Here is a 12,794-nt window from a genome sequence, read left to right as displayed (position 1 = left end):
CACCTGTCTATCTGATATGTTAAACACCTGTCTATCTGATGTTAAACACCTGTCTATCTGATGTTAAACACCTGTCTATCTGATACGTTAAACACCTGTCTATCTGATATGTTAAACACCTGTCTATCTGATATGTTAAACACCTGTCTATCTGATAAACACCTGTCTATCTGATACGTTAAACACCTGTCTATCTGATATAAACACCTGTCTATCTGATACGTTAAACACCTGTCTATCTGATATGTTAAACACCTGTCTATCTGATATGTTAAACACCTGTCTATCTGATATGTTAAACACCTGTCTATCTGATATGTTAAACACCTGTCTATCTGATATGTTAAACACCTATCTGATATGTTAAACACCTGTCTATCTGATATGTTAAACACCTGTCTATCTGATATGTTAAACACCTGTCTATCTGATATGTTAAACACCTGTCTATCTGATATGTTAAACACCTGTCTATCTGATATGTTAAACACCTGTCCATCTGATATGTTAAACACCTGTCTATCTGATATGTTAAACACCTGTCTATCTGATATGTTAAACACCTGTCTATCTGATACGTTAAACACCTGTCTATCTGATACGTTAAACACCTGTCTATCTGATACGTTAAACACCTGTCTATCTGATATGTTAAACACCTGTCTATCTGATATGTTAAACACCTGTCTATCTGATATGTTAAACACCTGTCTATCTGATATGTTAAACACCTGTCCATCTGATACGTTAAACACCTGTCTATCTGATACGTTAAACACCTGTCTATCTGATACGTTAAACACCTGTCTATCTGATATGTTAAACACCTGTCTATCTGATACGTTAAACACCTGTCTATCTGATATGTTAAACACCTGTCTATCTGATATGTTAAACACCTGTCTATCTGATATGTTAAACACCTGTCTATCTGATAGGTTAAACACCTGTCTATCTGAACGTTAAACCCCTGTCCATCTGATATGTTAAACACCTGTACATCTGATACGTTAAACACCTGTCTATCTGATACGTTAAACACCTGTCTATCTGATACGTTAAACACCTGTCTATCTGATACGTTAAACACCTGTCTATCTGATAGGTTAAACACCTGTCTATCTGATATGTTAAACACCTGTCTATCTGATATGTTAAACACCTGTCTATCTGATATGTTAAACACCTGTCTCTCTGATACGTTAAACACCTGTCTATCTGATATGTTAAACACCTGTCCATCTGATATGTTAAACACCTGTCTATCTGATATGTTAAACACCTGTCTATCTGATATGTTAAACACCTGTCTATCTGATATGTTAAACACCTGTCTATCTGATATGTTAAACACCTGTCTATCTGATATGTTAAACACCTGTCTATCTGATATGTTAAACACCTGTCTCTCTGATACGTTAAACACCTGTCCATCTGATACGTTAAACACCTGTCTATCTGATACGTTAAACACCTGTCTATCTGATACGTTAAACACCTGTCTATCTGATATGTTAAACACCTGTCTATCTGATACGTTAAACACCTGTCTATCTGATACGTTAAACACCTGTCTATCTGATATGTTAAACACCTGTCTATCTGATATGTTAAACACCTGTCTATCTGATACGTTAAACACCTGTCTATATGATAGTGTTAAACACCTGTCTATCTGATATGTTAAACACCTGTCTATCTGATATGTTAAACACCTGTCTATCTGATACGTTAAACACCTGTCTATATGATAGTGTTAAACACCTGTCTATCTGATATGTTAAACACCTGTCTATCTGATATGTTAAACACCTGTCTATCTGATATGTTAAACACCTAGCCAGGTGTTGTGAGATCTGTCAGGCATCTGCAATGGAGCCAGTGTTTGGTCCTCACCTATGAGCTCCTTGTTCCTGACGTCCAGGGCCATGTTCCTCAGGGCAGTGGCCACAGAGCAGACCACCCTGTCGTTGTCCATCCTCAGCAGCTCCACCAGGATGGGCAGACCCTTCTCCTTGCGCACCGCCGCACGGACGTACGCCGTAAACTAGTACAAATGCAGAGACGACACAGAGACGACACGTTTCAACTCAATCAACGTAAGAGTGTACACTTGATACCTATATATGTTTCACTGTCACATACCCGGATAGGCGCAGTGAAATTTGTAGTACAGCCATAGTAGTAAAGACATGTTGTTTCTTCTTCAGAAAACCAGACAACAATGATGTGATAAAAGTCCTAGAGCTGAAATAACCAAGAGCTACTGACACACGACTTTCAGCTATGGATCTCTAGCTTGATCTAGCGTCCTTCCTTGTCCCAGAAGCTAACATTAGCATCTAGGGTGTTTAGGAGAAAGCACTAAAAGTGAATATTGACATGTGCTTCACTGAGGAGAGTTCCCCTTTAAAATGTATTCACTTTACATAGCTAATAGACTATTCATTGTACACAGAGGAAAACAACACAAAATAGACTAGTGTTCTTGTCATCTCCTGTCCTGGGTGCTGTGTAGTGTGTACTCGGTAGTGTTCTCCATACCTTCCAGTTCCCAGCAGACAGGTTCTGTAGGGAGCCCGCCGAGCCCTCCAGAGTGGCAGGGTTGGAGCTCTCAGCCAGCAGGGTCAGGTAGGGCTTCACCACGGCTGGGTGCCACAACATCTCCGCCCCCTTGGGGGACTTGGAGAAGCCGGGGATGGGGCCCACTCCGTCCCACTGAGAAGACATGGTCATGATTAGAGGTTCTAATTAAGGAATACGGCCCGAGGAGTATTGGCTTTATTCCTCATGGTATATAGCCAATATACCACGGCTAAGGGCTGTTCTTATGCACAACGCAACGTCAAGTGCCTGGATACAAGGCCTTAGCCGTGGTATATTGGCCATATACCACAAACCCCTGAGGCACCTTATTGCTATTATAAACTGGTTATCAATGTAATTAGAGCAGTACACATAAATGTTTTGTCATACCCGTGATACACTGTATATACCACGGCTTTCAGCCAATCAGCATTCAGGGCTCTATCAAGTGTCCCAGAGTAGGAGTGCTGATCTAGGATCAGTTTAGCCTTTTAGATCATAACGAAGATGATGGACAGGCGGGACCTGATCCTAGATCAGCACTCCTACTCTGAGATGCTTTGTGAATATCTCTAGAGCGCTCCTAGAAGAGTTAAAGTCAATATGTCAGTGTGTTATGTCTGTTTGTAACAGAGTGTTATATGTGATTGTATTATACATTGTATTTTAATGTTTAAGGACTAAAGTGAGGACTAAAAGAGATCCAAATCAAATCAAATCAAAAGTAATAGTTCACTCCAAAATCAAAGTTGGCAAATGTTTTCCATTTCTCAGAAGGGAGAAATGAGTCCACGTCCCATCATGCCATCTGTTGCGTGGATCCAGCTATACGGCGCCTCGATCCCAAATGATTTGAAAAGACAGGCAGACACCGTCATCTAATTGCGTCATGTTAGACAAAACAGATGTGGTGGGACTTGGACTCTTGCTACGAGGCCACTGTTGAGCTCTTAAAAAAACGCTTGACAAACATTTGGAGTGAACAATCACTTAAGGCCTATAGGGAAGTGTCATGTGTTATACTTCCCCCACTCAGTGATGAGTTGTTATACCGGAGCTCAGCTGGAGTGAACGTTCCCTTTGAACACCTAGGAAGTGATATTTCCACCCTCAGACTGAAGTTTAGTCCCCAAATGGCATCCTATTCCTTATATAGTGCACTACTTTTGACCAGGAACCATAGGGTGGACGACATAGGGTGGACGACATAGGGAATAGGGGCGCCATTTGAGATGCAACCCACGTTGTTGTTCTTGAGCTCACCTGCTCTTCCTGGGAACCCTTCTTCTTCTTCCTCTTCCGGCCCCAGCAGCTGGAGTCCACATCCTTACTGGGAGACTCACTTCCCAGCAGGCCGTCCAGCTCCTGGGCTCCCTGCAGCCTCGACGGCGGCATCTCCAGCTCCAGGCGATACGACAGGTTCCGCAGAGTGCAAATACAGTTCTCCACAATCTAGAGAGAGGTGAAGGGAGGAGGGTCATTTACTTGATATCTTCATTGGTTTAATATGTTTCTACAGGTTCAATATGTTTCTATAGGTTTGATATGGTTCTATAGGTTTGATATGTTTCTACAGGTTTGATATGTTTCTATAGGTTTGATATGTTTCTATAGGTTTGATATGTTTCTATAGGTTTGATATGTTTCTATAGGTTTGATATGTTTCTATAGGTTTGATATGTTTCTATAGGTTTGATATGTTTTTATAGGTTTAATATGGTTCTATAGGTTCGATATGTTTCTATAGGTTTAATATGGTTCTATAGGTTTGATATGTTTCTATAGGTTTGATATGTTTTTATAGGTTTAATATGGTTCTATAGGTTCGATATGTTTCTATAGGTTTGATATGTTTCTATAGGTTTGATATGTTTCTATAGGTTTGATATGTCTCTATAGGTTTGATATGTTTCTACAGGTTCAATATGTTTCTATAGGTTTGATATGTTTCTGCAGGTTTGATATGTTTCTATAGGTTTGATATGTTTCTGCAGGTTTGATATGTTTCTATAGGTTCAATATGTTTCTATAGGTTTGATATGTTTCTGCAGGTTTGATATGTTTCTATAGGTTTAATATGGTTCTATAGGTTTGATATGTTTCTGTAGGTTTAATATGTTTCTATAGGTTTGATATGTTTCTGTAGGTTTAATATGTTTCTATAGGTTTGATATGTTTCTATAGGTTTGATATGTTTCTATAGGTTTGATATGTTTCTGCAGGTTTGATATGTTTCTGTAGGTTTAATATGTTTCTATAGGTTTGATATGTTTCTATAGGTTTGATATGTTTCTATAGGTTTGATATGTTTCTATAGGTTTGATATGTTTCTATAGGTTTGATATGTTTCTACAGGTTTGATATGTTTCTATAGGTTTGATATGTTTCTATAGGTTTGATATGTTTCTATAGGTTTGATATGTTTCTGTAGGTTTGATATGTTTCTATAGGTTTGATATGTTTCTATAGGTTTGATATGTTTCTATAGGTTTGATATGTTTCTATAGGTTTGATATGTTTCTATAGGTTTAATATGTTTCTATCGGTCTGAGAGAGAGAGAGAGAGAGAGAGAGAGAGAGAGAGAGAGAGAGAGAGAGAGAGAGAGAGAGAGAGAGAGAGAGAGAGGTGAGATCTCAATAAGTACACTGTTCATCCTAAGAGGTTTGTTCCAGTGAAATAGTGCTCAATAAGCCAGACAGCCTCTGTGTGTTGGTGTGGAGACATCACAGGCCTGCTGTAGCAGTAGTAATGAATTAGGTATGAGATCCATGGTCTTAGAACAGAATAGAATGTCTCCACTTAGAAACAGAGATCAGGGTTTAACAAATGGGTTTAATTCCTTACTGTTTGATGCCCATTACTGGGATATGAGCATAGCAATAAATACACCAGATTGTAACCCAAATAGCACCCTAATCCCTTTATAGTGCACTTTTCTTGACCCGGGCCCATAAACGCACTGGTCAAAAGTAGTGCACTATATAAGACAGGCCAAATTTATAGGGAGATACTCAACCGGAACAGCTGGCTAAGGGACCAGTGATAAAGTCCATAAACTTTTAAGTGGACGCTGTTAACATTGTAGACCTATGGGCTGATAGAAGGCCTTCCCAGTCAAGTAACTGAGCTGTGCGAGTCAATGTGAGCGAGAAATTATCAATTCAATTCAAAACTGGTAGGGTAGATTTCCCATTCTTCCCTACAGCTGCCTGCCATCGTGTGACAACATGGTCTCTCGTCGACACTGTGTGTTGCACACGCGTGTGTGTGCGTGCATGTAGGTGTATGTCTCTGTGTGTGCATGTGTGTGCGCAGACCTTGCTGTCGAAGTCCGAGGTGTTGACACAAGCCTTGATGACGTAGAGTAAAGAGTCCACCAGTCCCTCACAGGAGCGCATCTGTTTTCGAGCCTCCTCCCCCGCCGAGCTCAGGTTCCTTTAAAAACAACACACACACACACACCAGTCAGGATATAGGCCCCGGCAGCACACACACAATGAATTCACACACAAAGATGGCCCAGCAACATAACCAAACAGCCACTTAAAACACAGCATTGTCCCAAATGCTACCCTATTCAGTGCACTACTTTCAACCAGGGCCCATAAGACTTGGTTTAAGGTAGTGCACTATAAAGGGAATAGGGTAGTATTTGGGACATAGACAAACTGTGTGTGTTTGTTCCCCTAGCGCGACTCTGGTGTGTGTTGTGGGGTTTTTACTTGTGCCGTCTCATCCATAATGGATGAGGCTCTCTGGTCGGCCTGGGTGATGCCGTTATGAGTGCTTTGGAGGAGGAAATGAGAGCCTAACTGAGCTCGCTCAGAGGCACAGCTCCATTTGTTGTCACCAATTAGAGAACAAACTCCACCATTCACTGACTGGCATCCGTCCCTAACGGCAACCTCTTCCCTATTTCATGCAGAACTTTCGACTAGGGCCCATAGGGTACTGGCCAAAAGTAGTTTACAAAATAGGGAATAGGTTGCCATTTGGGACACATACACTGCCTTCAAAGGAAGGGCCCTGGGAGGCTGGAGAGCCAGAATACCCTTTCCTATGGCTGGGGAGTTTTTTACCCTCTACACTGTCGGACTGTGTAACCACAACGGACTGACTCATTTAACCTAAATCCAATGACGGGTGACATTCTTGGTTGACTCTCACGTTAAGTGACAACTCAACCAAATGTAAATCAAAACTAGACGTTGAACTGACGTCAGTGCCCAGTGGGACATTAGTGTAGCTGTAAACACACGGTACACAGACTTTCTGTCACTGTGTATTTAAAAAATAAATAATAATACTGCCATCGATGACCTGTTTACAACGCATTATTTGTCCCCAGGGGCAGGTTCGTCTCATTCCCTAGTCATAACTCGCGTTGGAAGGCCCTGTTCAAATATGAACCTGGCTGCAGGAGCTCGACACATCCAGAAGGGGGTGGTATCATCATACACAAAATGTCCGCTACCTCATACAGCCGCTGGTGTTCCTCAGGACCAGAGACGAGTGGAATTTGAGTTTGTGGTCCTCGTCGAATGTCGAGCTGCTCCACCCGGAATGGGGTATGATCACAGTGTTGGTCAGAGTAGTTAAGGCATCCCGAATGATTGTCATCTTGACGGAGTCACAGGAGGACAGGTTCCACAGCACCCCTGCAGGGAAGACGGAGGAAGGGGAGGGAGGGGACATGTTAGAGACAGAGACAGGGCCACAAACTCCTGGTTGTCAGCTGTCATGTGCAGTTAGGCTAGCCCCACAGAGCTGCCGAGGACCAGGGCTTTTTTCTTTATAGCTCAGCTCAGCTCAGCACAGCACAGCACAGCACAGCACAGCACACACACACACACACACACACACACACACACACACACACACACACACACACACACACACACACACACACACACACACACACACACACACACACACACACACACACACACACACACAGAGACGAGAGGACCAAAGGAAAAATAATAGCCCTCGTCACAAATGAAACCCATCCTCCAGCTGTGAGACGTCGGGCATCTGGATCAAATAGATCCTTAGAAGCATTACATATCCTGCAGGCAACCGAGGAAGACGTTTCACTGGAAATGAACACAAACAGCATATGGCACCGGCTCAGCGGTTTAAAACGTATCATATGAATAACGGAGCATGTCTTCCCGATATCACGTCATAATTTTATTCATTTGAAATGCGTGTGTGCTAACCAGTGATACTTCTAGTATACAGACAGTATTTGATGCTTCATCTGCTCCAGATGACCCCGTGTGGAGCCTGGTCTTTATATCAGATGGCCGTGACTGGCAGCAGGGCGTTACTAACCTTGGACCGGGCTGCAGCTCGGCTCCTATCTAACCACAGGCAGCGAGCGAGACGTAGAATATGTCTCAAATGGGACCCTGTTCCCGATGTAGTGTGATACTTTTGAACAGAGCTCTATGGCTCCTTATTCCCTATGTAGTGCACAACCGCTGACCAGATCCCTATGGGAACCCTATGGGCCCTGGACAAAAGTAGTGCACTATATAGGGAATAGGGTGCCATTTGGGATGCATGTATAGCTGCTATATCCTGCTGCGTGCAGAGCAAAAGAGAATTATCTACACCCCGCTGACTGGCAGATCTCTTTGGTTGTGTGTGAGGATAGGCAAGCATGAAATTCTACACATTTTGCCATGGCTTATCCCGTGTCCTTATGCTATCCTCGCCCAAGCCTCTCCAGGTTCTCCTTTACCCAAATCCAGATAGCAGATGTTCTGAAAGAGCTGCAAAACCTGGACCCGTATAAATCAGCTGGGCTTGACAATCTGGACCCTCTATTTCTGAAACTATCCGCCGCCATTGTCGCAACCCCTATTACCAGCCTGTTCAACCTCTCTTTCATATCGTATGAGATCCCCAAGGATTGGAAAGCTGCCGCAGTCATCCCCCTCTTCAAAGGGGGAGACACTCTGGACCCAAACTGTTACAGACCTATATCCATCCTGCCCTGTCTATCTAAGGTCTTCGAAAGCCAAGTCAACAAACAGGTCACTGACCATCTCGAATCCCACCGTACCTTCTCCGCTATGCAATCTGGTTTCCGAGCCGGTCACGGGTGCACCTCAGCCACACTCAAGGTACTAAACGACATCATAACCGTCATCGATAAAAGACAGTACTGTGCAGCCTCGGTTTTTCGGATGACTGCCTTGCCTGGTTCACCAATTACTTTGCAGACAGAGTTCAGTGTGTCAAATCGGAGGGCATGCTGTCCGGTCCTCTGGCAGTCTCTATGGGGGTGCGACAGGGTTCAATTCTCGGGCCGACTCTTTTCTCTATATATATCAATGATGTTGCTCTTGCTGCGGGCGGTTCCCTGATCCACCTCTACGCAGACGACACCATTCTATATACTTTCGGCCCGTCATTGGACACTGTGCTATCTAACCTCCAAACGAGCTTCAATGCCATACAACACTCCTTCCGTGGCCTCCAACTGCTCTTAAACGCTAGTAAAACCAAATGCATGCTTTTCAACCGATCGCTGCCTGCACCCGCATGCCCGACTAGCATCACCACACTGGATGGTTCCGACCTTGAATATGTGGACACCTATAAGAACCTAGGTGTCTGGCTAGACTACAAACTCTCCTTCCAGACCCATATCAAACATCTCCAATCGAAAATCAAATAAAGAGTCGGCTTTCTATTCCGCAACAAAGCCTCCTTCACTCACGCTGCCAAGCTTACCCTCGTAAAACTGACTATCCTACCGATCCTCGACTTCGGCGATGTCATCTACAAAATTGCTTCCCAACACTCTACTCAGCAAACTGGATGCAGTTTATCACAGTGCCATCCGTTTGGTCACTAAAGCACCTTATACTACCCACCACTGCGACTTGTATGCTCTAGTCGGCTGGCCCTCGCTACATATTCGTCGCCAGACCCACTGGCTCCAGGTCATCTACAAGGCCATGCTAGGTAAAGCTCCGCCTTATCTCAGTTCACTGGTCACGATGGCAACACCCATCCGTAGCACGCGCTCCAGCAGGTGTATCTCACTGATCATCCCTAAAGCCAACACCTCATTCCGCCGCCTTTCATTCCAGTACTCTGCTGCCTGTGACTTGAACGAATTGCAAAAATCGCTGAAGTTGGAGACTTTTATCTCCCTCACCAACATCAAACATCAGCTATCTGAGCAGCTAACCAATCAGAGCAGCTGTACATAATCTATTCGTAAATAGCCCACCCATTTTCACCTACCTCATCCCCACAGTTTTTATTTATTTACTTTTCTGCTCTTTTGCACACCAATATCTCTACCTGTACATGATCATCTGATCATTTATCACTCCAGTGTTAATCTGCAATATTGTAATTATTCGCCTACCTCCTCATGCCTTTTGCACACATTGTATATAGACTCTTGCACACTGTATATAGACTTGTATATAGACTTTTTTCTACTGTGTTATTGACTTGTTAATTGTTTACTCCATGTGTAACTCTGTGTTGTCTGCTCACACTGCTATGCTTTATCTTGGCCAGGTCGCAGTTGCAAATGAGAACTTGTTCTCAACTAGCCTACCTGGTTAAATAAAGGTTGAAATAAAAAATAAATAAAAAATATCTGAGTGACTCAAACATTATAGCGAAAACAATAGGGGCCCCGTGCCATGACATTTTGGGGAATTGTCGATTCTCGCTGACCGTCTAGTTTTTATTTTTCCGATAGTTAGTTCTCAAAGATGATCTCATTTAACAACATATAGCTCCATTATATTTTTGACATGCTTTGTCTCTGGTTTAAGTTTACACAGAAAACTTTTTACCATCCTGAAATCATATCTTTTGGAGTGGCGGCAAACGGTTTAGCAGCGGTGGCCCGCCTCTGCTAAATTAATATAGGGGAAACACTGGTGTGCGTGTGTGCCTGTGTGTGTGTAAGGTGTATTCGTGTGTGTGTACAAGTAATCCTCGTGGTTTCCTTGAGCTCTCGCATTTCCACCACAGTGTGTGTAGCCTGTGTTTCCTAGACACTGGTCTCTCTTATCTTCTCTCCAATGAAACCATTGGAGATCATCGCGCCCGTTACTACAGCCCAAGGGCACAATATAAAGAGGATGCCAGCAAGGCATTATAGAGACAGATCTGTCTGTGGCCCAAATAATGTCTGCTCCATCCCTATCTTTGATTTACCCTGTTTACCCATGAAAGCATCTCTCTCCACGGTTAACATTCAGCCGATGAAGCCTCTTATCTGCTCCTGCCAGGACCGTGTCGGGCTGCATACCAACGCTATAACGTGTATGCTCAGGCCCTGGGATTCATTTCAATAAAACCTCCCCGCGGTGATTGAGCGCCTTTCTCTACTAGCTTAGCCTATAGCCTTCCTTAGTTTGTCTTTCTCCGATGGTTGTTTAGTATTGTTTAGAATTCCCTCAGACAGAGGGCCTTATAATGTAGAGATAACACAAACGCACGCGCAGCACTGGTCTAGCACTTCAGGCAAACTGAAATGTCCCAGGTCTGTCCCAGTAGCCATCCTCGTTCCTCCTCATCGGCCCAAAGCTCTATTTGAAGAAGCCGCTAACCGGCCAGCTTTTAAACTGACCCTGTGGAAGCTGCCTGGCCGCCGTAGTCTTGGGATAAATCGGGCAGCTGAGCCCAGTGAGGTGTGACTGACAGGGGTAAATGCCCATGTGTCACATTCTGACAGTCAGAGGGAACAGGCTGTGTGAATGAGGCTTGATCTCTCAGATCTTGGCTCAGTCCTATACAAGCTACTGTCTGTGTGTGTGTGTGTGTGTGTGTGTGTGTGTGTGTGTGTGTGTGTGTGTGTGTGTGTGTGTGTGTGTGTGTGTGTGTGTGTGTGAGTGTGTGTGGCTAGGTGCGGGAACACTAGCCCCAATGTAAACGAATGCCCAAGCTGAAGAGGAAATACGCTGTGACACGGGAGCCATTCATCCGTCTTCGAATCAATCCTCGAAAGACAAAATCATTTGACTGTGGCCTAGATTTATAAAGTTAGGGATTGTGGGGGGGGGGTAGTGTGTGTGGCGCTCTCTCATAGCTTGGAAAGCAGTGACCTGGCTAAAGGGCTCCATTCCGCCCCATAATGAAATCTCCACTGAGCTTGTTATTCAGTTACAGTCTGCTTGAATTAAGTGTTGAAGCCAGGATAGCCCTTACAGTACCGAGCTAGTGTGGGTCAGGTGTTTAGCCGCTTCTGATTGGCCAGAGTAAGGGTGTGGTCGGGTATGAACAGGCTCTGATTGGGTAGATGAATGAATGGGCATAGGCCCAGGCATCAGTTGACTCTGAGAGTTTACATGCTCTTTGCTATAGAGCTGTGATAAGCATGTAGATCCATTGCGATACTAGATTCAAATAACACCCTATTCCCTATGTAGTGCACTACTTTTGACCAGAGGCCATATGAAATAGGGTGCCCCTGCCATTCGGGGACGCAGCCCTGGACAGTCTTGTGTCCGCTCAAAGCCGAAGGCTTGCTCCGACATTCATTATTAAAAAATCAAGACTAGCTTTGACACTGTTATTCGACCCTGGGCCAGTGGGGGGCAGAGCGGAGAGCTGTGTGTAGACTAGCGGTTAGTAGAAAATCGTTTTTGTTTCCCTCCAGTCTGTAGGGTGTGGCTGACTACAGTATAACTGTGTGCCTGAAGTCTCAATACATTTCCAGAGCGGCTGCAGAGTGAGCAAGATGACAATCTGTACTCTGCCCTACATCTGAGGAAATGGAGGCTTTGCAGCAGCTCCAGTGTGTCCCGCTTGATGAGCTCTGTTCAATTTCAAAGGAACGCTGATTAGAGATGAGCGCTGTCGGCCTGATTTCCCTACAGCTGTCTGGAAAAACACTCAACACAAGGCCCAAGGTTAGCCCTGTACCTGCTTTACCATCTAAACATAGACACTTCTATTTAAGGGAAGCTACATAGGGACACAGGAGCAATGATCCCACACACACACACAAACTAATGTGATTTTGTTCCTTCCCTGGTTGTGTCGGTTGGTGGTTGGTCCTTCCCTGGTTGGTCGGTGGTTGTAGTTGTGACAGCGGGTCACATGCGGACAGACAGTGCTTTGTAGGACAGGGCCCCTGTGTGCTGCTCGGAGCAGCAAGGTCGGGCAAGGGCCAGGCTGTGTGTGTGTGTGTGTGCCAGCGTGTGTGTGTGTGTGTACA

At 44.2% G+C, this 12,794-nt stretch overlaps 1 protein-coding gene across 7 annotated transcripts in view; it reads right to left on the bottom strand.

Moving 5' to 3' along the window:
- Window positions 1–12,794, bottom strand: part of LOC118385797 (plakophilin-4-like) — a 121,747-nt gene that overhangs the window by 7,006 nt on the left and 101,947 nt on the right. For all 7 annotated transcript variants that reach the window (XM_052521968.1, XM_052521969.1, XM_052521972.1 and 4 more), the window contains 5 exons: window positions 7,062–7,245; window positions 5,905–6,022; window positions 3,850–4,038; window positions 2,545–2,718; window positions 1,897–2,047 (listed from right to left, as the gene is read on the bottom strand). In XM_052521968.1, coding sequence (XP_052377928.1) covers window positions 1,897–2,047; window positions 2,545–2,718; window positions 3,850–4,038; window positions 5,905–6,022; window positions 7,062–7,245 — 816 coding nt within the window. The remainder of the gene's footprint in view (window positions 1–1,896; window positions 2,048–2,544; window positions 2,719–3,849; window positions 4,039–5,904; window positions 6,023–7,061; window positions 7,246–12,794) is intronic.

The sequence above is a fragment of the Oncorhynchus keta genome, chromosome 7, assembly GCF_023373465.1.
Source record: "Oncorhynchus keta strain PuntledgeMale-10-30-2019 chromosome 7, Oket_V2, whole genome shotgun sequence".
NCBI lineage: Eukaryota > Metazoa > Chordata > Actinopteri > Salmoniformes > Salmonidae > Oncorhynchus > Oncorhynchus keta.
The sequence above is the reverse complement of the archived record's forward strand: the minus strand, read 5'-3'. Positions and strand labels throughout refer to the sequence as shown.